General features: G+C 35.9%; 1 protein-coding gene across 2 annotated transcripts in view; it reads left to right on the plus strand.

Annotated features, from left to right (window-relative positions):
* LOC149804995 (acetyl-coenzyme A synthetase 2-like, mitochondrial) overlaps nucleotides 1-21,256 on the plus strand; it is a 63,229-nt gene that overhangs the window by 6,806 nt on the left and 35,167 nt on the right. For both annotated transcript variants that reach the window (XM_089946346.1, XM_089946352.1), the window contains exons 3-6: nucleotides 6,632-6,831; nucleotides 13,832-14,007; nucleotides 15,197-15,349; nucleotides 17,586-17,733. In XM_089946346.1, the coding sequence (XP_089802472.1) occupies nucleotides 6,632-6,831; nucleotides 13,832-14,007; nucleotides 15,197-15,349; nucleotides 17,586-17,733 (677 nt within the window). The remainder of the gene's footprint in view (nucleotides 1-6,631; nucleotides 6,832-13,831; nucleotides 14,008-15,196; nucleotides 15,350-17,585; nucleotides 17,734-21,256) is intronic.

Below are 21,256 nucleotides of genomic sequence, written 5' to 3' on the forward strand. Positions count from 1 at the left end.
TTTGTATATATTTCCTAAAACCCTTGATGGATTCTGTTCATAATTCAGGTGAATCATTATAAAGTTAAGACAAAGCATTCAGTGACATTCTTGCTCAACCTTTGACCCTGTGGTTAAGGTCACATGTACAGAATGCTATGTTTGTGGGCTTGACATGCAGATCCTGAATTTTCTTGTTTAAAGTCAAACATTTGAAAGTATTGAAACAAGTATTCCAAAGTTTTTAACATTCCAGTCTTGGTCTTCTTGAGAAAACCAGAAGTTTAATTATACAGATTATACAATTACTCTTCTCAGTTAATTGTCCTTGATCAAATAGTGACAAGTTTTGCATTTTTTTCACAGATTTACCATCATCCATTCCTCCCAGGTCTTTTGATGGATTATTGTGATTTGAAACTTTGCTAAACATTCATGTTGGAAAAATTTCAAATGTAAATTAATTTTCAAATCTTCTTTCAGGTCTATTCACATGTACATGTACATTCCAGCTTTTTACAATGGAAGATGTAAGATTATCAGCATAATTATTAAACAAATTATTTGATAAGAATATCAGGTAAGTAATTAAGAAAAACGAATCAGACGTGAAGAGAAAATGCAAGCAAGCGCTTACATACTCCAGAGAGATTAGCATAATTTGAAAGGATGTAATGTTTTAATTTTGACCCAGATACATGTGCATATGTTTATTCTTAGGTGTCTCTTTATTCAGAACACCTCAGTGGTTTAGATAGGTGTTTTCATTGAGGTCTGATATATTTGTAATGATTAGTTATTAACTTCCAAGTGTTACATCTCAAGATAAAAGACTGGGTAGGAAGTGTAAAAATACTTTATCATTGGTATGTCATGGTCATTGTACAGAGATATACTTATTGTGCTAGTTTGCTATACAAATGTACCGGTAATATAAATTAGGAATACCTAGATAAGTTTATTGTGCTGGTTTGCTGTGCAAATCCAGTATAAATTAGGCATAATAAGACATGAGAAAACATACTTACAAATGTTCAGATATGCTGGCTGTAGTAAAAGGATAACTATTTAACTTTATTTAAATTAAGTTTTTGTTACAGTCAAACTGTATAGTAATTAGAATTGTTATTTGGATAGAAATTGATGGTAATTAAATGTAAAATTTCATAGTAATTAGAATATTAGTTGGATAGAAATTGTTGATAATTAAATCTCAAAGTGTATAGTAATTAGAATTGTTAATTGGATATAAATTGACAATAATTAAATTTAGAGAACAAAAAAGATGAAAGTATTCACATGCACATTCTATCTGAATTCATGTATTGACTTCTGGGTGTATGGCAGAAATTAACACACAAATATACAGTTCTTATGATACATATGTAAAAAAATTATTTTCAAATTATCCATGGTTTGTGATTCTAGTTTGTAAAAGCGTTTCTGAAAGAATTTTAATTTAGTTTAGAAAAGCAGTTTGAAGTGGTTTGTCACCTATTTGAATAGTTCTCATTTTTATATGATTTAAGTACACCAAATGTACTTGACTCCAAATACTATTAAAATGCAGACACGTGTCAGGTAACTTGTCCAATGAAACCAACTTAATGATGGTAAGAGAATTTTTGCATCTATCACTTTGAACCACTTTGAAAATAATCTTCATTTTTTTAAACCCTGTTTTGATGAAAAGAGATCCTGTTATTTACTTTAATTTTTTTAATTTTTTAAAGTGGTTGGTCTGTGGTCCCACCAAAAAACGTAATATTCGATTTGAAACTGACATGAACTAACACAACTAGGATACATAAAAGTAAGACAAAAATATAGTAATACCTTCCTATTCTGTTTTTGATGACACCATGAACCACATTTATTTTTTGTTTTTGCCTAATGATGATAGTCCACAAACTTTTGTATGCATGCACATCTTAAAATGTTAAATTTATTAATATTTAGAAACACATTGTCAGTAAAATTCCTAACCACATGATACCATTTGAATGCTATGAGATATTAATTTGAAATTTACACCAGTATGTTCCTTATCACTAGATAGTGGGTTGCATAACTTGGCCAAGTCTTGCATGTAGGTCAAGGCCATGGCAAGTTGAAATATTTTTTTAAACTATTTTTCACGTGTGGTCTTTACATTTTCTAATACATGTGTAAGAGATTCCCTAAAAACTCAAAATATACTGTGGCTGATATTATTCATGTGGGATTTCATTTTCAAAATGGCTTGCTTTTAAGCAGACAAAGGATTTGATTGGCTGGCTTATATTTGAGTTTTCACCATATGTTTGAATTTTTAGGGTTATTTAAGGAAAATTTAAGTGTTGTGACTTTGTCTCCTGCCATCACCATAATGTGCCATGTGAGCAAAAGTAGTTCAGAATATGTCTTTTTATTATGAAAAAATTATTCTGGGTAGATAATAAGCTTGTCATCAATACAGTAACTTGAACTGGTTGCTTGTATCACGTCTTGTTTGATAGCAGAAAGATATCAGGTCTTACCCAACACTTTTGGGTCTTGTGAGATCCTGAATTTGTATCAAACTCATTGTGATACAAGCACCCAGGTCTGTATTGATAGCCTGAATGTATTGGCGGCTTTTATAAGTAGCTTATCTTCTAGCTTAGCTTAATTGTCAGTTGCAAAGGTATTGCTGTCTGTATTTAACCAGTGATGTATTACCAAGTCAGCATAAGCAAGATACAGCTCATTATTAGGCCACGCTGTCACTGTTTCTAATCTACGTGGCATATTGCCATGAAATTGTACACACACACGCATTTCATGGTCTAGTGTTCTTAAATGAAAACAGTATAAATGGGACATCCAATCTTGAAAAATCATGTTATCTTTTCTTCTTTCCGAGTCAAAAGTCATATCAGCATGGGGGTTTCATCAGAAGACTTCTTGTAATGTCTGGTTACTTCTAAGTGGAAAATGGTGCTACTTGATAGCAGATATGACTATCATAGCAGCTACTATAGTTGCACTACATTTTGAGTGGTCTGCAGCATGATAAGATGAATGGAATCAGAGTAGGAGAAGAAGAACAACATAAAATAATTGATTTTTTTATTATGAAAAAAAAATAGTTTACCAGTAGGTTAGATAATAAGCTTCTCATCATTGCAGTAACTTGATCTGGTAGCTTGTATCACATCTTATTTGATAGGAGAAGGATGTCAGGTCATACTCAACCCTTTGACCTTGGTTTTCTTCTCCTATCCAACTCAGTGTGATACATGCATCCAGGTTAAGTTACTGTACTGATATCCTGCATGTATTGGAGGCTTTTATAAGCAGCTTATCTTTCAGCTTAGCTTAATTTTCAAAGAATTGCATAAGCACTGCTCTCTGTATTTAACAAGTGAAGAGACAGCTCATTGTTATTCATGTTGGACAAGTAAGTGTTAATTATATGTTGCCAATGAGATATGGTGAACAGAAGTAGCACTGTTCCCCATTCATTGCTTAGCTTTGCTTTGTACTTGAATGTTTTAGCATTTGATACAGTTACATGTAATCAGATGATTTTCTGTGATAAGGTTGAAGGACCAGTAGATTGAGTCCCATTAAGGGGTTGAAAATTAAATATTTTACCACTGTCTTTCAAGATTTTAAATTTAAATGCTGTTTTATCTGAGCTCAAGGTTTCATACAATAAATTAGACAACACTTTTTCCTTGACAAGACCAGTGGGCAAATCATTTAGGATACATGAGGGGACCAATCTGCAAGTTATATCAGTTTTTGTTTACTTTTTAGATTTGTTTCTTAAAAAAAGCTATATTTAACTGAGATGTACTCAGTGGTTTTTGACTCTACAGTTCATAGTCAAGAAGAGCTTATGGGGTGGCCTGTATCTATCCATCTGTTAGCACATGTTTTGTTGTCACTGTTTCTAAACTGCTTGGAGTATTGCTATGAAACTACCAATTGGACTTGGAATCTTGAAAATCTTGTTATCTTTGCTCCATCTGAATGGAATGTCATATCAGCATGGAGGTTTCACAAGAAAACATATTATAATATGTGATTCAGTTGTAAACCTTGGATATGATAACTCTCTGATTTCATCAAATTTATGGCAAGAAAGGATTTTTGGTGGACAGTTAGTTCAAGAGAAGCAGGGTAGTCCTCACACAATGGTCTTTGAACTAGTCCATAGGAGATTCCCTGTTCAGAATTTGGTGGAGACCCTTTGTAGATTTATTTAAAACAAGGTTAAAAGTAAGCTCTCATTTTATTTCCCCAGACCCAGACCCTGGTCGGTAGATGCTCTCAGTCTGAAGTGAAATTGTCTGTTTGCACAAGTACTTAAGAATGAAGGACCTCCACCTCTTAGTTCATTTTAACAGCCCCTGTGTGGCACTAATAACATGATTTAATGATCTTCTTGAACAGCTGGTAGACTAGGCCAGGTTATTGAACCAGAAGAGAAACTTTCTGTCACAGCACATGGACATTCTCCTAAACAACAGTCCTCAGATTCTCCACCTTCATGCTTGGTTCATCTCAAATGATCTATCCAAGTTTTAGAACAAAGTTGCCATTGTCCTCATCCAAAGTCTATGATCCCATGTGAAGAAAAGTTTAATCCTTGCTGTCCCACTATGAGTGCAGTGACTGATTTTCTTCTCCTTTTTGAAGAGACGATGCTTGGCTTCTATCAAGAGCTAAAGGGCAGTCCTGTCAAACATATTCAGATTTTCAAAAGGCTTTGCCTTTGGTTTATATTTTATAATAATTTCCTGATCAGGTATTTTGAGCTGCAGAGACGGTTGTTTCACTCTTTAATGCCTCGATAAATCTCTTGTGTGTCTTGTGTTTTTAATTAAAACTTCTATTGGAACCTCATTGCTCTCCTTACCATCTTTTAGACAAAGGAGCAAGATACAAGACATATCTATCAAACCAGACAATTATGAGATGATATCCATTGTCTGACAACCATAGTTTCAGCGGGAAAAAACAGCTCTCATCAGTAGCTTCATTTCCTTTACGGATTCCATTTTCAGTTGTATCTATGCTGAGGATGATCAAGATTGACTTTTTGTCGGGCTGGGCTTTATATTTCTGTTTGGCAGCTTCTAAAAGAAGGAAGTTTTCTTTTCTGTCCTTGAAAGGGGTTGGCTGATATTTTAAATTCCACTATTTCAAGGAGGATTGTCACAAAAATCAGGGAAGCTTTTCAGTATCTTGCTAAGTGGGACCATTCATTTATTAAGATTAAAGCTCATTAGATTTTGAACCATGGTCAGTCTAACTCATTTGCTTTCGGAGGATGGGATAAATGTGGCATTTTATCCATCTGCCTCTGTTCCTTGGTGCACCTAAAGCAAGGGATATTTTCTCCTGGGCCCAAAGTAATGGCACAAAAGTGGCAAAACAGTAGCAACTGGTAATAAATTACTGATATTGAAATATAGTTTGAGGATGGGCAAGACGGATAGATGTGTATGGACCAGTGTTGCAAGGTTGAACTTTAAAATATTTCTGGAAATCACCCTTTGAGAGGATGAATTCTCATCATACAGGAAAGGGCCAGTTCCATCTGGATGGATTAAGTTATGCAAAAGTAGCAGGTAGGTATTACCTTAGTAAAATTAGTTCTTAACCTCTTTCTCTGGTTGGTGTAGGTGCACAAAAAAGTTTTTCCTTTTTTTTTACTCTGGTGCATTTTGGGACATTTCTTGAAAATGTTTTATCATTGTGAGTTTGATATGGTTGTTGATAAAGATGTAGCTTTATTTTTCTCTGGCCCATGTTTTAAAAAAAAATAAATTCTTGAAATTTTTTCAAAGAGGGGGTTATTTTGGAAATTGAGTTTGTTAGTGTTCCACATCCCACACTACAGTGGAGGATTTATTGAAACCTTGAATGGGAGATTTCCGGTTGGTTTAGATGAGCAAAAGGTTTTACTTTCCTATGGCCCATTTGGGGGGAAATATTTTGAGAAATTGTTTAAAAGCAGGAAATTTGGATTATAAGGTTGTCATTTCTTCTCCTTCTAAACTGATTTAAGGATTATCCCTGCACTTATCCAAAGGGATATAGTCATGCCACATGCGTCAATTTGTCTCTGTTCATCCCTTTGTCCTTCCATCAGTTTCTTCATCCATGACAAAATTTCTCACTTCTCTCCACACACAGCTTGGAAAATTGTAATGAAACATTGTATGCTATATATGTAATTGGTGTAGATCTGCAGGAAGGTTTTAATTTTTTCCCTTGGTTGAGTTTGACGAAATTGTTTTGAAAATTTGAAGAAAAAGCGATATTTTATGTCAGTTCTTCTCTCAGACTGCTCAGGAGATTTATAAGTTAGATATTTGGTTTGGTTGATGTACAGTGAGTTTGTACCTTAATCATTTGGCTCATATTTGAGGACTTTTCTTGAAAAGTGGAATATGGAGAATTCATCTTGTTTATTTAGTATTTAGTCAACCTTTTATAGTATTACTGCTTGGTGTTTAAAGATGAGTAGGTAACATTCTGATCTTTCATTGCTCCAAAGGTCTTGGGAGATTGTCATTGTATATTCTTTGCCATATAGAAAAAAACATGTTCATAATAACATACCTGATTTCATATCTATAAAGCAGGTACATTTACTATTACTTCAATTTTTCAGGCAGCTTCAGGTGATGGTCAACAAGATGGCCAACATGTTAAGGCGCCATGGGGTCAAGAAAGGAGACAGAGTAGCCATTTATCTTCCAAAGTCCCCAATTGCTGTGGCATCCATGCTGGCTTGTGCACAGATTGGAGCTGTTCATAGTGTAGTGTTTGCTGGATTCAGTGCAGAGGCCCTGGCAGGAAGAATTATGGATGGTAATGACTGGAATTTGATGTGCAGTGGATTTGTTTCTAATTTTGTTTTTTAACAGCACATCAAGGTATTAATGGTAATATTGTGCCAAGGCAGTTGAAGTAAAGTGTAAAGTTAAGTACTTTCTCCAGGGGCACATCACTGTAGCTGTACTGTTTTGTTCTGGGCAGGATTCCAACTTGCACATTTCTTGTTGAGTCTGGCATACTAATCACTTAGCTATTAATATGCAGTGGAACCAATCAAAACCACCTGAATCATCCAAGATCCATGTCCATCATGGCTGTAAAGTAGAGTCTGTAGCAGCTTCCTTATGATGCATTTAGCAACGAGTAATCCAGTTTACAGTCCATATGGCCAGTATTGCTGGTCTCTTTAGTGGCTGAAATTCCTAGGTTCCAATATATTTACTGTACTTTTCTCCATGTTTCAGACATTTTCGAATTAGCTGAGGAATGTGACTGAGAAACACATGTGTAACTCATTTTGATATTTTGGAAGTTTTATTAATATATTAATTGTTCATTTTCTAAACAAGGCAAAATGGTGTAGTTCAGAATTCTACATTAAATTACATAGTTTAAAGTTTGACACAAAAATGACTTGGGGAAGGAAAATGGTAGAGAAAATGCTGTTAAATTATTATTACAGAGCTTTAGATAGGGATCTTGTTTAAGTTCATTTGGTATTTTTTATTTATTTGTTGTATTCAGTTACCAGTATCTCATATTGTCATATTGATGCATACTGCTTCTCTTGTCTCAAAAGTCAGAAAACAGACTGATCTCTAGTTTAAAAATGCCTACATTAAAATTCTTACTTCGAACTTTTTTAATTCATTGACATCTTTTATATATGTAGGGAAACAATGGATAAGATTATGCCAAAGTTTTGGTAAATAGAATTCGGCTTCAAGGTAAGTTACATGTACTAAAGATCAAAATTTTTTACATTTGAAAATAGGTTTAAATTTTGTATTGGCCTTTTCATGACCATGTGGCTTAGGCTTGAACTAGGGTTGCAGAGGTGTATAGGCCTGTTCATGACCATGAGGCTTAGGCTTGAACTTGGGTTGCAGAGGTGTATAGGCCTTTTTATGACCATGAGGCTTAGGCTTGAACTAGGGTTGCAGAGGTGTATAGGCCTTTTCATGACCATGAGGCTTAGGCTTGAACTAAGGGATGCAGAGCTGTATAGAGAGCTTATTACTAATATGCTATCCAAGATCTTTATATTTGTCATTTTATTTCACCAGACCATAAGGCCAAGTTAGCTTATGCTATGGTAATCGTTTGTTGTCCTTTTTCCACTGTGTACCATGCATTGTCCATTCACAACTGTTGATTATGACAATTCTTAAAACTGCTTTATCAGTTTGCACAATATTTTACAGGGAGCATCTTGCATTTCACATCAGTGGATGTGAATATATCATCCGATGTGGCCATTGTTGCTAAAGGAGAAAAACCTTTCAACAATTTCTTGTCAAGAATCACTCAGTGGACTTAAACTAATTTAAGTTCTTTCAAACTGACATACATGATACAGATTCACTGTTAAATATGGTCACCATTACTAAAAGCAGGAAAACTGTTATAAAAACTTCTGATAAACTGTTGAAAAGAATAGGACCAAATTTAACAGAAAGCATCCTGATTTAAGGGTTCTCATTTTGGTAGAAATTGTGCAGAGGCCTTTCAGTATTGGACAAAACAAAACTTGACAAAGTTGGATACAGTGTCCAGACATAGAGGCCTTTCAGTATTGGACAAAACAAAACTTGACAAAGTTGGATACAGAGTGTCCAGACATAGAGGCCTTTCAGTATTGGACAAAACAAAATTTGACTACCTTGGATACAGTGTGTCCAGGCATAGAGGCATTTCAGTATTGGACAAAACAAAACTTGACAAAGTTGGATACAGTGTCCAGACATAGAGGCCTTTCAGTATTGGACAAAACAAAATTTGACTACGTTGGATACAGAGTGTCCAGGCTTTGAGGCATTTCAGTATTTAACAAATAAAATCAGAATTAGACTAAGTTGGACACAAATAGAGGCCTTTCAGTATTTAAGAAATGATGTTACCTAGACTTCACAAACAACTGTTCTTGTATTTGCTCTTCAGCAAATGTCAGCCAGGTGTGCAGCCTGAGGCCCAGTTGGGTCTTATGATTCTCCTGCAAATATTTTACATGATTACATTACATTAGGATAACTTTCTTTGCTACTTCTGAATCCAACCCTCCAGGAAAGACGTAAAATGAGGAAAGGTATTTTTGTCTATATAGTTCAATGTAGACAAAGGGAAGAAACTCTTACAGGTTAACTCCCCTCTCTACCTGCAAAAGATGGCTCGTGTATCCAGTTTCAACCAGTTTTTCACTTTCGCTCCACTAACTTGGATGTGCCAATAAACAATCCACTTTACTTTTCAGTGGTGCAGTAAGTAAAAATGTTTTATATGGTGCATATAACATTTTTGTAAAATCAAGTGAATGTATTGTTATTTTTGGAAATTATCATATTGTTCATTTTCGTCACATTTGACTTTAAAGGCAACATATATTTTCACCAGTGGAATTTCCAGGGTGTTGCCTTTATGCATTTACTTTAATTATAACTCATTTTATAGCATGGTTGGGATTTATTTCAGTTATACATATATAATTTTGTATGTACTTGTTTGTTTATTCTTGTCATTACAGAAATTACAACATGGTGCAACAAATGTAAGAGATTCAAAGTAGTGGATGACATTCATGAAACATATCTGCTGTGTACAAATTGCTTTTTGTCACACTTGTAAAGCGTGTACAGTCTGTAAAGAAAATACATGGCCTAATGTCCTTAGAAGACAGCTCAAGGGCTGCAAAAAAAATGGATGACTGGACAGCTAGCTTATACCATCCAACCATCATAGCATTTATCAACTGCCATATGCCATTCCAACTGTTGACCAACTGATCCAGCCATTGAGGAGTGCGATATGTGACTTCTGTGGTCATGATTCGCTTCTGTTAGACTGGCCAACTGGTCAGATGCATTCAAACAGTTAAAGTATCTTACACTGAACATACTGCACAGCGAAACCAATTATTATGACCAAACATTAATATACCACTTCAGATTGAATTGGTTTTATTCATAGAACTGTCCTGCTGTGCCAAACCAGAATTATAATATACCACCACTTTTGGTGGCAAATCCAATGGAAACAGTGTTGTGTGTTGATATGGCATAGACACTATCCCCTGCTAAATGAAGATGATGAAGTGGAAATGCCTGTATCATCCGATCCAACAATGGAACAGATGGATTTAAGGTTTAAGGCAGCTACAGAAGAAATCCATCTTATCCTGTCTGCATCCGGATGTTAGCCTCCACATACTGTCATTCCAATATACTTGGTCAAAGCCTCTGTTGATGCAGACAGTGATGATGATAGTCCATCTTTTAGGACATTGCCTTAGTGAGCAAAAGTTGCAGAAAACACGATGTATCGCAGAACAAATTTGCAACCACAGTAATGCAAAAGCCTCTTTTCCATGAGTATGTTGCCAGCCAGCTTCTTGTCTTACTGATATGTCACATTCTGATGCATACTGTTTGGAAATACCTAAATGTTGACTTTCCTCTACCTGCTGGTGACCCACCCATGGGCGCTGGTCACCTTTTTTGTCAGACTTGGATAAGTCTTTCCTGTAAACAGTTTTGTCCTTTCTTTTGGCCTGAACCTGAACCATTGTGTCTTCACATGAATCTATGTAATCAGAAGGTTCAGGATGACCACCTCCACAGTGAAGATGGCCTACCTGGATGACATTCTTCAAAAACATGGGTAAGTTCAATTTTGGTCCAAGATATGAACAACCTTATTACCCTCATGCACAGTCTCAGGTGGTTAATAAAGGTGGAGAAGTCAGACTTTATTCCTTCTCAACATTTCATCCCTCTCAGTATATAATTCCTTACATACATCAGTCTAGTCTGTCTCCCTCCCAAATGCTTCAAGAACATCATATATGCATAAGAGAGGATTTCAGACAAAACATTTATTTTAGCAAGGGAGTTTCTTCAACTCCTTTGCCTGTTCCCTGTGGTGTTAGATTGTTTCACCTTGGCTGCTATTACATGTACACATTACTATAGATGGCCTTTCTATCCGAATGCCGATCATTCACAAGCCATGTAGATCAGAATATTATGTTATTGACCAGACTTTTTGTGTCTTTTATGTCTGGAAAGCAAGACATACACCACAAGTGCTTGCAATTTTGTTAAAGGGAGTTAGAAAATCAGTGTACATTAATACTCACATGAACAGATACATCTTGAAAATCTCAGCTCATGAAATCTATGCAGTTTCCACAGGTCTGGCATTCAGACGAAATGTCACCATTTGCAACATAGTGGAGTGGAGTCAGCTGGATAATATGCCTAGACCACTTCCAGCTTTTGTCTGTGGGACTTGGCCTCTCAGAGGAGAGACATAAACCTCATCATATCAGTGGTAGCTGCCCAGTCAGTAACCACTCCCCTGTTATGAAAGCACATCCTTGTAACCAGTTGGTATTGGCGACTTTTGCTGGGTTCACCTGGGAAAAACTGAATAGGTAAGACCAATTAAGTAGGGGTGCACGATAATATTGAATACCGGTATATTGTGGTATTAAACCGATGATAGAATAATTGCAATATAACTTTCTTATATCAATATAGTACAATATTTACATAAATTTTGATAAAAATTTGCAACCAGACTCTGTTATTTTTATAAATTAATATTAGTGATATTTCATTACTTAGAATAGTTTCTGATTTACATTGACCTATTGAATTCCATACCTCTACCTCTGGCAGTCTGCTTCAGTAACATTTCAACTTTGTTTCCTGTGAAGTTACAGCATGGGTAATTGAAAGTTACATGTCTGTGAATCTTCATCCCACTGAAGCTTAAACTTCTTTTTGTCAATAAATAAGTACCTTGCTGATACTGAAGGCTAATTGACATTGACCTTGAGTTACAAGTATTTCAAACATGGTTGAGTACATCCTGGTGAAAAATTCAAAAGTGCAGTCATCCATATGGATTCATTTTGTGTTAAGAAAGAGCAAAAGGGATGGTAGAATTGATGACGCAATTGCTATGTGCAGACTATATGAGGCTTATGTTGATTTTTCCTGTGGAACCACAAATCTAACCTACTATATGAACAAGCATCATCATGGGGAAAATGGTAATTACAAGATGACAGACAATAGATCATCGATGTCTGCTAATGGAAGTTCATCGGGTGAAGATAATTCTGATCTTACTAAAGCTTAAACATCGCAGCCAACCCAAAGAACCATACCAGGGTCCATTGGCACAAAATATTCCTCCCATTCTTCATGTGCTTTACTGATAACTGACAAAGTGTGCAGATTTATCATGAAGGACTTGCGTCCATACAAAATAGTGGATTCAGTTTAGAGACCTTTTACATATACTAGATTCTTGATATAATGTTCCAGGTAGAAAGCAGAATGCAGAGGTGGTCATTCCTAAAAGATATGCTCAAGTCAAAGCACTGGTAACAGAAGACCTATGAAATGTTGAGACGGTTGCATTGACAACAGATAGTTGGATGTCAAGGGCAACTGAATCATATCCAACAATAATGTCAGCTAACATTGATAAGGATTCTTCAAACTAGGCTCATGTATGAAGGGCACACAGAAGAGAATACAGCTGCTGTGATTCATGAGGCCCTCAAAGAGTGGGAAATACAGTATATCCCCATAACACCTATCATATCAGATAATGCATCTAACATGGACAAGGCAGGGACTCTTTGAGGATGCAACTTTCACATCAAGTGTTATGCATATATATTTAATTTGGCTACACAAAAGTGTCTCAAAATTAGACACACTAAAATTCTCCTCAGCAGGATTTGTTGAATAGATGAGTTCTTCTGCCAAAGTACAACTACAGCAGCTAAACTAAGAAGCCAGGCTGAATTGCTGGGCCTGCCAGATCATAAGCTCATAGCTGATGTGCCCACTAGATGGAACAGTACTTATGCCATGATTTCAAGGTATCTTGAAACGCAGTGTGCAGTAATTGCTGTTTTGAGGTTGAAAGATCTTGCTAAAATAAAAGAGAAAGATTTAAACACATTGTCAGATGATGACATTTGTGTGGCAGATGAGGTTGTTGTTATGTGGTCGAATTTTCCCATAGGAACATCTTTGAGGATGCAACTTTCACATCAAGTGTTATGCACATATATTTAATTTGGCTACACAAAAGTGTCTCAAAATTTAGACACACTAAGCACAAGTGATAAAGTTACCTGTTGTTCTGGCATGCAAGAACTTCTTGATAATGTTTACATAAGTGGTGTTGAGACTTCAGAAACATAAATGGAAGAACTAGAAGAAGAGCTTAAGAACAATAGTGTTTCCATAGATTCCCTTGAATTCAAATCCCCTTCATCTGTGGAAAAATCATGAGCAGAGACTTCCTAGATTAGCTAAGCTTGCTAAATCCTTATTTTGCATCCAAGCAACCAGTGTCCTTACTGAGAGGGTGTTCTTTACTGCTGGAGATAGAGTAAATGCACAACATTCAGCCCTAAAACCAAATCATGTTGATGCTGTTACCTTCTTAAAGAAAAATATGAAATAAGTTTCATAGTGTGATTTTCTAGGCAGTACAGTTTGAACTACACTGGGTAAAAGTGAAAATCAAAAGACCAATCTGGAGTTTTATGCATTTGTGTTTATCAGAATGTAAACCACAAACTGCACCTAGTTCATACAAAATACTTCAGTAGTACCTCATTTTATTTCTTTGTTAGGTTCCAACTATTGTACTGCATTTTATTTGTTTTCTCTAGTGCATTTTAATTATGCAATTAAATAATTTTATTTCCTTTTTTGCATTTGTGCATTCATTTTATTTCAATAAATTAACAGTAATAAAAATAGATAATTTATTTTCTTTTTTCCAGCTAAGGCTGAGACAGTTATCACAGCTGATCAGGGTCTGCGAGGAGGGAAGAAAATAGAGCTGAAAAAAACTGTTGACAACGCTGTGGCCTTATCAGATTGTGTAAAACGAGTTTTTGTCTACCAACGGACAGGAGCTGATGTTCCTATGGGAAAATTCGACCTCAGTCTAGAAAAGGTTATATACAGCCCAGCCTCATACTGGTCACCATTGTTTAATGTTCCTCTCTGTTTCCAGCTAGTGTTTGAATTTGCCATCCATTATTTATATATATATATATATATATATATATATATATATATATATATATATATATATATATATATATATATATATATATATATATATATATATATTGCCTATGAGACATACCCCTTTAACACACACATATTGTACCATATCATGACAGGCTAGCTTGCACCATTATTAATGAAGATGTTTATAATATTATAATACAGATTGTGTTGCAAATGAATATATATATATATATATATATATATATATATATATATATATATATATATATATATATATATATATATATATATATATATTGTACAGTTCTTGGTTTCATTAACTATACTTTGCAACAAAGACAACACCATTAAAATTAGTTTCAGTTACAGAAAAAAGTGATGTTCGATTTCTGCAGTTATATTTGAATGTAAATGTATATTCTACATGCTAAATTGTTGTAAATTTCATTGTTAGGGCTTAGTTGTACAATATAATATGCTCCTGAAGTTTTAAATCCACCATAATGTCTTGCCAAAATGTCAGTATGATTTTCTTGACTCTTGGTTATAGACTTTGTAAGCTTTAGGTAACAAAATTGTGATGACAATTTAGTTAATACTGTGTTGGTGCTTCTGATCACCAAAATCACTTGGCAATATAAAAAATTTCAGATGTTGATTCATTTTTTTGAGAATCCAGCTTGTTGAGTATATGAAGATTTAGTGGTTTGTTATGTTGTTGTCTGCAGATAACTGCCCTGAAGTCACTGGTCTCTGCTAGTATTACATAGTTTTGAAATTTTATAATATGAATTAAGGGACTAAATATTTTTACAAAAAGAATAAGCAGAAATGTATATTTAGCAATACAACTTTTATTAGCATGCAAAGAAAAATTTCAGAGAAATAGTGTAACTTTGAAAGAAAATAATATTGTAAATAATCAGGTGTGTCTAAAGTTGAATTGGAACCAAATGTGGAAAGAAAAAATCCATAGTTCGGACTAAATAATTTAGCATGCTGCTAATTTTGGTCAAAATTTTGTCAGCTACTTGGGAAATTTTTGCATCAGCATGGTTATATCATAATTTGGTGTGAAACAATTTACTTTTACATTTCCTTGGTTACAGGAGATGGAGAAAGAGTCATCACAGTGCAAACCAGAAGTGCTAGATAGTGAAGATATTCTCTTTATGTTGTATACCTCAGGTTCTACAGGGAAACCTAAGGGTATTACCCACTCTCAGGCAGGCTACCTCTTGTATGCTAATGTCACCATGAAGGTAAGGTCATTATATAGTTTTGCATTGTTTAGAAACAATTGTTATGACTTTGATACTAAGGTACAGTGCTCAGCTAATATATTGTTGTTTTCTTAGCTCAATCAGTCTCAGACCAGAAGAGCTTATGTGATTGCTTGTTGTCTGTCATTCAACATCTGCCATCTGTATGTCCATATATATGGATAAGTTTGTTATCACTGCTCCACCAAAACTGCTTGGAGGATTGACATGGAACTTAACAAAAATATGCATCCCATGATTTCGTTTGTCCTTAATGAAAATGGTGCTGCTTAGGCATCAAGTATGGCCACCACAGCAGCCATCTTGAAAATCTTGTTATTGCTAGTCCTTGTGAATGCTTGATCATATCTGCATGGGTTTTGCATGAAAAGATTTCTTGTCATATCTAGATGGTCTTAAATGAAAATGGTTCTAATCTGGTGTACATTATGGCTGCCATGACAACCATTTTGAAAGCTTGTTATTGCTACTCCTCCTGAATGGAAATTCATATTGGCATGGGGTTTTCACCATAAGATGTCCTGTTTCATCTGTTTGGTCCTAAAAAAATATGTTGGGGCCAGGTTGTCTTTTATGGCCATTACAGCACCCAGCTTGAAAATCTTAATGACTATTCCACTTATATTAAGTTGGGATTTTCACTAGAAGACTTAAGATGTCTGGTTGGTCTTAAAAGAAAATGGTGCTGATCTTAAAGCCAGCATGGCCACCACAGCAAAAAAATCTTGTTTTTGCTACTCTTCCTAAATGGAAGACATATCAGCATGGGGTTTTCAACAGGAGACTTCTTATGGTGTCTAGTTGGTCTTGAATACAAACAAATTTTGCTAATCTGATATCCATCTTGGCCACCACAGCAGCCATCTTGAACATCTTATTCAATATTTTATTATGGGGGTCAGTAGAGGAATGAAATTATCCTCTTAGAAAACTGGAAAACTCTCAATCTACTAATTGAAGAAAATATGGTTTTTAATAGAGGACGTTTTCATGTACGCATTGAAAATGTCAGGTTGAGAAGTGTTGCAGCTATATTTGGTTAAAAATGATATATTTTATGTAGTAATAGTAGCAGTGAAGGGCCATTGGTCTTTGACTTATTCAGCTCTTGTAGGAGATATCACTTCCCTCACCCAAGTAGATCAGACAATGAAAATCATTGTTGGGCCTCTGGAATTTCACATCTTTACACTGAAAAAGAATAGATACTGGAGAGAATTTCACTACAAAAAAGTCAAAATTGGAATTTTCAGTCTCCAGGTGAGGTAAATATTTACACCTGGCTGGTTTATTTTGTTGATCAGTGTTTTTTTTATGTCTTTGAATTCTGCAAATATATCATGATCACTGTTACATTTTGGGCATTATTTTGAAGAATGCTACATATACTAATTTATAAGTTGAGTCTTACTGCAAAACAGCATTCACCTTGATAATGTATCATCAGCTCAGGGTCAGTGTTTTTATTCTACTGATTACTCCAAAAAAATTGCACAGACCAAGATCTACTGGCACATTATGCAATGGCAGGTCTGGCTCTGAGCAGTTTGTAATTGGACTCAACTTCTAAGCAATTATAAATGGTAGTGGTAATGTCATGAAAATTTCAGTTAAATACACATGCAGTCGACACAGATCCTAAAGTAAAATTTCAGTTAAATACACATGCAGTCAACACAGATCCTAAAGTAAAATTTCTCCAAAGGGCTATGTTGAATACGATAATTTTTAAATTATCAAGAGATTGACGTGTGTCTTTGCTCTGTTAAGTTTTGATTGCATCCAGTATATTTCTTGATAGTTGAGCCAACTTCTTTACTATAATAATTCACATAACAAGGTTGTTATCTAAGCTGTGAATGACAAGACATATAAGTTTCCTCACCATTTATCCTTTCTTGTTTATCACTTTTGTCTCATCTTTGAATGCCAATGCAATCATTTTTCTCAACATTCACTCCCATGTATCACTTTTATCTTGTATGTGGCAAGACATATAATTTTTTTTCATTAACATTAAGATTTTACATTTATGTTGCTTTATTTAACTAAAACTTTGCTATATTACTACCATATGCCTAAAGTTAAAAGCCTGTTATGCATGGATTTCCTATCTCACCTGCAAAAGCTGAGAACTGCATCACCATACTTAAGTTCACCAATGAGATGCTGCAATTTGTAGAACTCTTGTTTAGCTTATGCATCAAATTTTCAGCATGTGTTTGACTACAAGGATGGCGAGATATTTGGTTGTGTGGCAGATGTGGGGTGGATCACAGGCCACAGCTATGTGGTATATGGACCACTCAGTAATGGTGCCACCACTGTGCTCTTTGAGAGCACACCACTCTACCCAGATCCAGGTAATACTACAAAATTTGTTTGATCATACTCCTTGCACGAATTAAATTTAGGATTGTTTTGTTGATCTTTGATTGTACTTGATGATAACTTAGAAAAAGTGAGAATAAGTGCAAAGCACAGTTCGTGATCATATAATGCATGAAAATGAAGAATGTTTGGATATTTAAATGAGGTCTGGTTCCTGATAAGACAGCATTTATGTTCTATAATATCACAAGTGCAATGGGTATAATTTCAAAATAGACATTCATTTCATCTGTATTTGTTGCCGATAATTTTGTGTTGACAGAAGGTTGATATAGTAATCACCATCCATGTTCATATTTGTCCATATGTACACCTGTCAGCACTCTAGGTAACTTCAGTGTTAAAGTTTTATTCTTACTTGAATTAAAGGTGGGCTGATCTGACTGCATGATGTAGTTGTATTGGTGGCCATCTTTAAAGTTTTTTATTACTTCTGTTTGTGGACATTTAAATAACACACAATACATAGGTTCAATATAAACTTTATTGTAAATATAAATAGTCTTTGGCATAATGGGGGCAAATCCTGTCCGAGCTCTGAATTGTTTCTTTAGGAATACCTCAGGAAGAGAGACTTGGGGGAGTTTGTAAGGTTTTGAAGAGTGTCTGACACCTGTATGTGGAGCCGCAAGGGGCTGATACGAGGAATATAGGGACACTGATAACCGAAACTCGATAAGTCTGATCCTGAGGATTGCTATGATAACAAACATCAGCCTATACAACATACATGCACCCTAGGAAGTGGGTATGAAGTATATGGGCATAATAGTTGAGTGCATTTAAGTACTGACACAAATTGGGGGTCAAAAGTCAAGTTGTGAATGCATGAAACTTGGCAATGGCCCCTGAATTGTTTCTATAGGAATACCTCAGGAAGAGAGACTCCGTGGAGTTTGTAGGGTTGTGCAGAGTGTCCAACACCTGTATGTGGAGCCGCAAGGGGCTGATACGAGGTATATAGGGACACTGATAACGGAAACTCAATAAGTCTGATCCTGAGGATTGCTATAATAACATCTGCCAATACTCCATATCTGCACCGTAGTAAGCGGGTGTGAAGTATATGGGCATAATAGTTGAGTTCATTTAAGATCTGACACAAATTGGGGGTCAAAAGCAAAGCTGTAAATGCATGAAACTTGGCAATGGCAATAACATTAGCTGATTTGATAAAGGGCCCCTAGAACAGAGCTGGAACGGTACGCTATGCAAGAAATGTCCCAAATGAACAACACGGTGGAAGGAGGGGAGGTGGGTGGTTCTTTCTGCAAATAATGTTAAAAATTAAATGCAGCATCTGCACTGAAAGGAATGCATCTCTACAGGTGTATCAGTTATATGAATGACGCCTAACTGACAATGTTTGATCAAATGCTACAACTCAGTCATCTGATTGGTTCAATATGACAACGTATCTAAATTTAGTTACTAGCTTATTAACATATATTGGCTGCAATGACATCATGTCTGGGCAGAGAACCATAGTAGACAAAGAGGGGCCTAGCATGGAGACAGAAGGATGTACTGTGTATTACTTAAACTACATTTAACCAATTAAATTATAATTTAAATGACACACAATACATAGGTTCAGTATAAACTTTATTGTAAATGTAAATAATCTTTGGCATAATGGGGGCAAATCCTGTTACAGCACACTGCACCAGTCGAGCTCTGAATTGTTTCTCTAGGAATACCTCAGGAAGAGAGACTTGGGGGAGTTTGTAGGGTTGTGAAGAGTGTCTGACACCTGTATGTGGAGCCACAAGGAACTGATACAAGGTATATAGGGACACTGATAACCGAAACTCGATAAGTCTGATCCTGAGGATGCCATGATAACAAACATCAGCCAATATTCCATACATGCACTGTAGGAAGTGGGTATGAAGCATATGGGCATAATAGTTGAGTGCATTTAAGTACTGACACAAATTGGGGGTCAAAAGTCAAGTTGTGAATGCATGAAACTTGGCAATGGCCCCTGAATTGTTTCTATAGGAATACCTCAGGAAGAGAGACTCCGTGGAGTTTGTAGGGTTGTGCAGAGTGTCCAACACCTGTATGTGGAGCCGCAAGGGGCTGATACGAGGTATATAGGGACACTGATAACGGAAACTCAATAAGTCTGATCCTGAGGATTGCTATAATAACATCTGCCAATACTCCATATCTGCACCGTAGTAAGCGGGTGTGAAGTATATGGGCATAATAGTTGAGTTCATTTAAGATCTGACACAAATTGGGGGTCAAAAGCAAAGCTGTAAATGCATGAAACTTGGCAATGGCAATAACATTAGCTGATTTGATAAAGGGCCCCTAGAACAGAGCTGGAACGGTACGCTATGCAAGAAATGTCCCAAATGAACAACACGGTGGAAGGAGGGGAGGTGGGTGGTTCTTTCTGCAAATAATGTTAAAAATTAAATGCAGCATCTGCACTGAAAGGAATGCATCTCTACAGGTGTATCAGTTATATGAATGACGCCTAACTGACAATGTTTGATCAAATGCTACAACTCAGTCATCTGATTGGTTCAATATGACAACGTATCTAAATTTAGTTACTAGCTTATTAACATATATTGGCTGCAATGACATCATGTCTGGGCAGAGAACCATAGTAGACAAAGAGGGGCCTAGCATGGAGACAGAAGGATGTACTGTGTATTACTTAAACTACATTTAACCAATTAAATTATAATTTAAATGACACACAATACATAGGTTCAGTATAAACTTTATTGTAAATGTAAATAATCTTTGGCATAATGGGGGCAAATCCTGTTACAGCACACTGCACCAGTCGAGCTCTGAATTGTTTCTCTAGGAATACCTCAGGAAGAGAGACTTGGGGGAGTTTGTAGGGTTGTGAAGAGTGTCTGACACCTGTATGTGGAGCCACAAGGAACTGATACAAGGTATATAGGGACACTGATAACCGAAACTCGATAAGTCTGATCCTGAGGATGCCATGATAACAAACATCAGCCAATATTCCATACATGCACTGTAGGAAGTGGGTATGAAGCATATGGGCATAATAGTTGAGTGCATTTAAGTACTGACACAAATTGGGGGTCAAAAGTCAAGTTGTGAATGCATGAAACTTGGCAATGGCCCCTGAATTGTTTCTATAGGAATACCTCAGGAAGAGAGACTCCGTGGAGTTTGTAGGGTTGTGCAGAGTGTCCAACACCTGTATGTGGAGCCGCAAGGGGCTGATACGAGGTATATAGGGACACTGATAACGGAAACTCAATAAGTCTGATCCTGAGGATTGCTATAATAACATCTGCCAATACTCCATATCTGCACCGTAGTAAGCGGGTGTGAAGTATATGGGCATAATAGTTGAGTTCATTTAAGATCTGACACAAATTGGGGGTCAAAAGCAAAGCTGTAAATGCATGAAACTTGGCAATGGCAATAACATTAGCTGATTTGATAAAGGGCCCCTAGAACAGAGCTGGAACGGTACGCTATGCAAGA

The sequence above is a fragment of the Sinohyriopsis cumingii genome, chromosome 2, assembly GCF_028554795.1.
Source record: "Sinohyriopsis cumingii isolate HCF-2022 chromosome 2, ASM2855479v2, whole genome shotgun sequence".
Taxonomy (NCBI): domain Eukaryota; kingdom Metazoa; phylum Mollusca; class Bivalvia; order Unionida; family Unionidae; genus Sinohyriopsis; species Sinohyriopsis cumingii.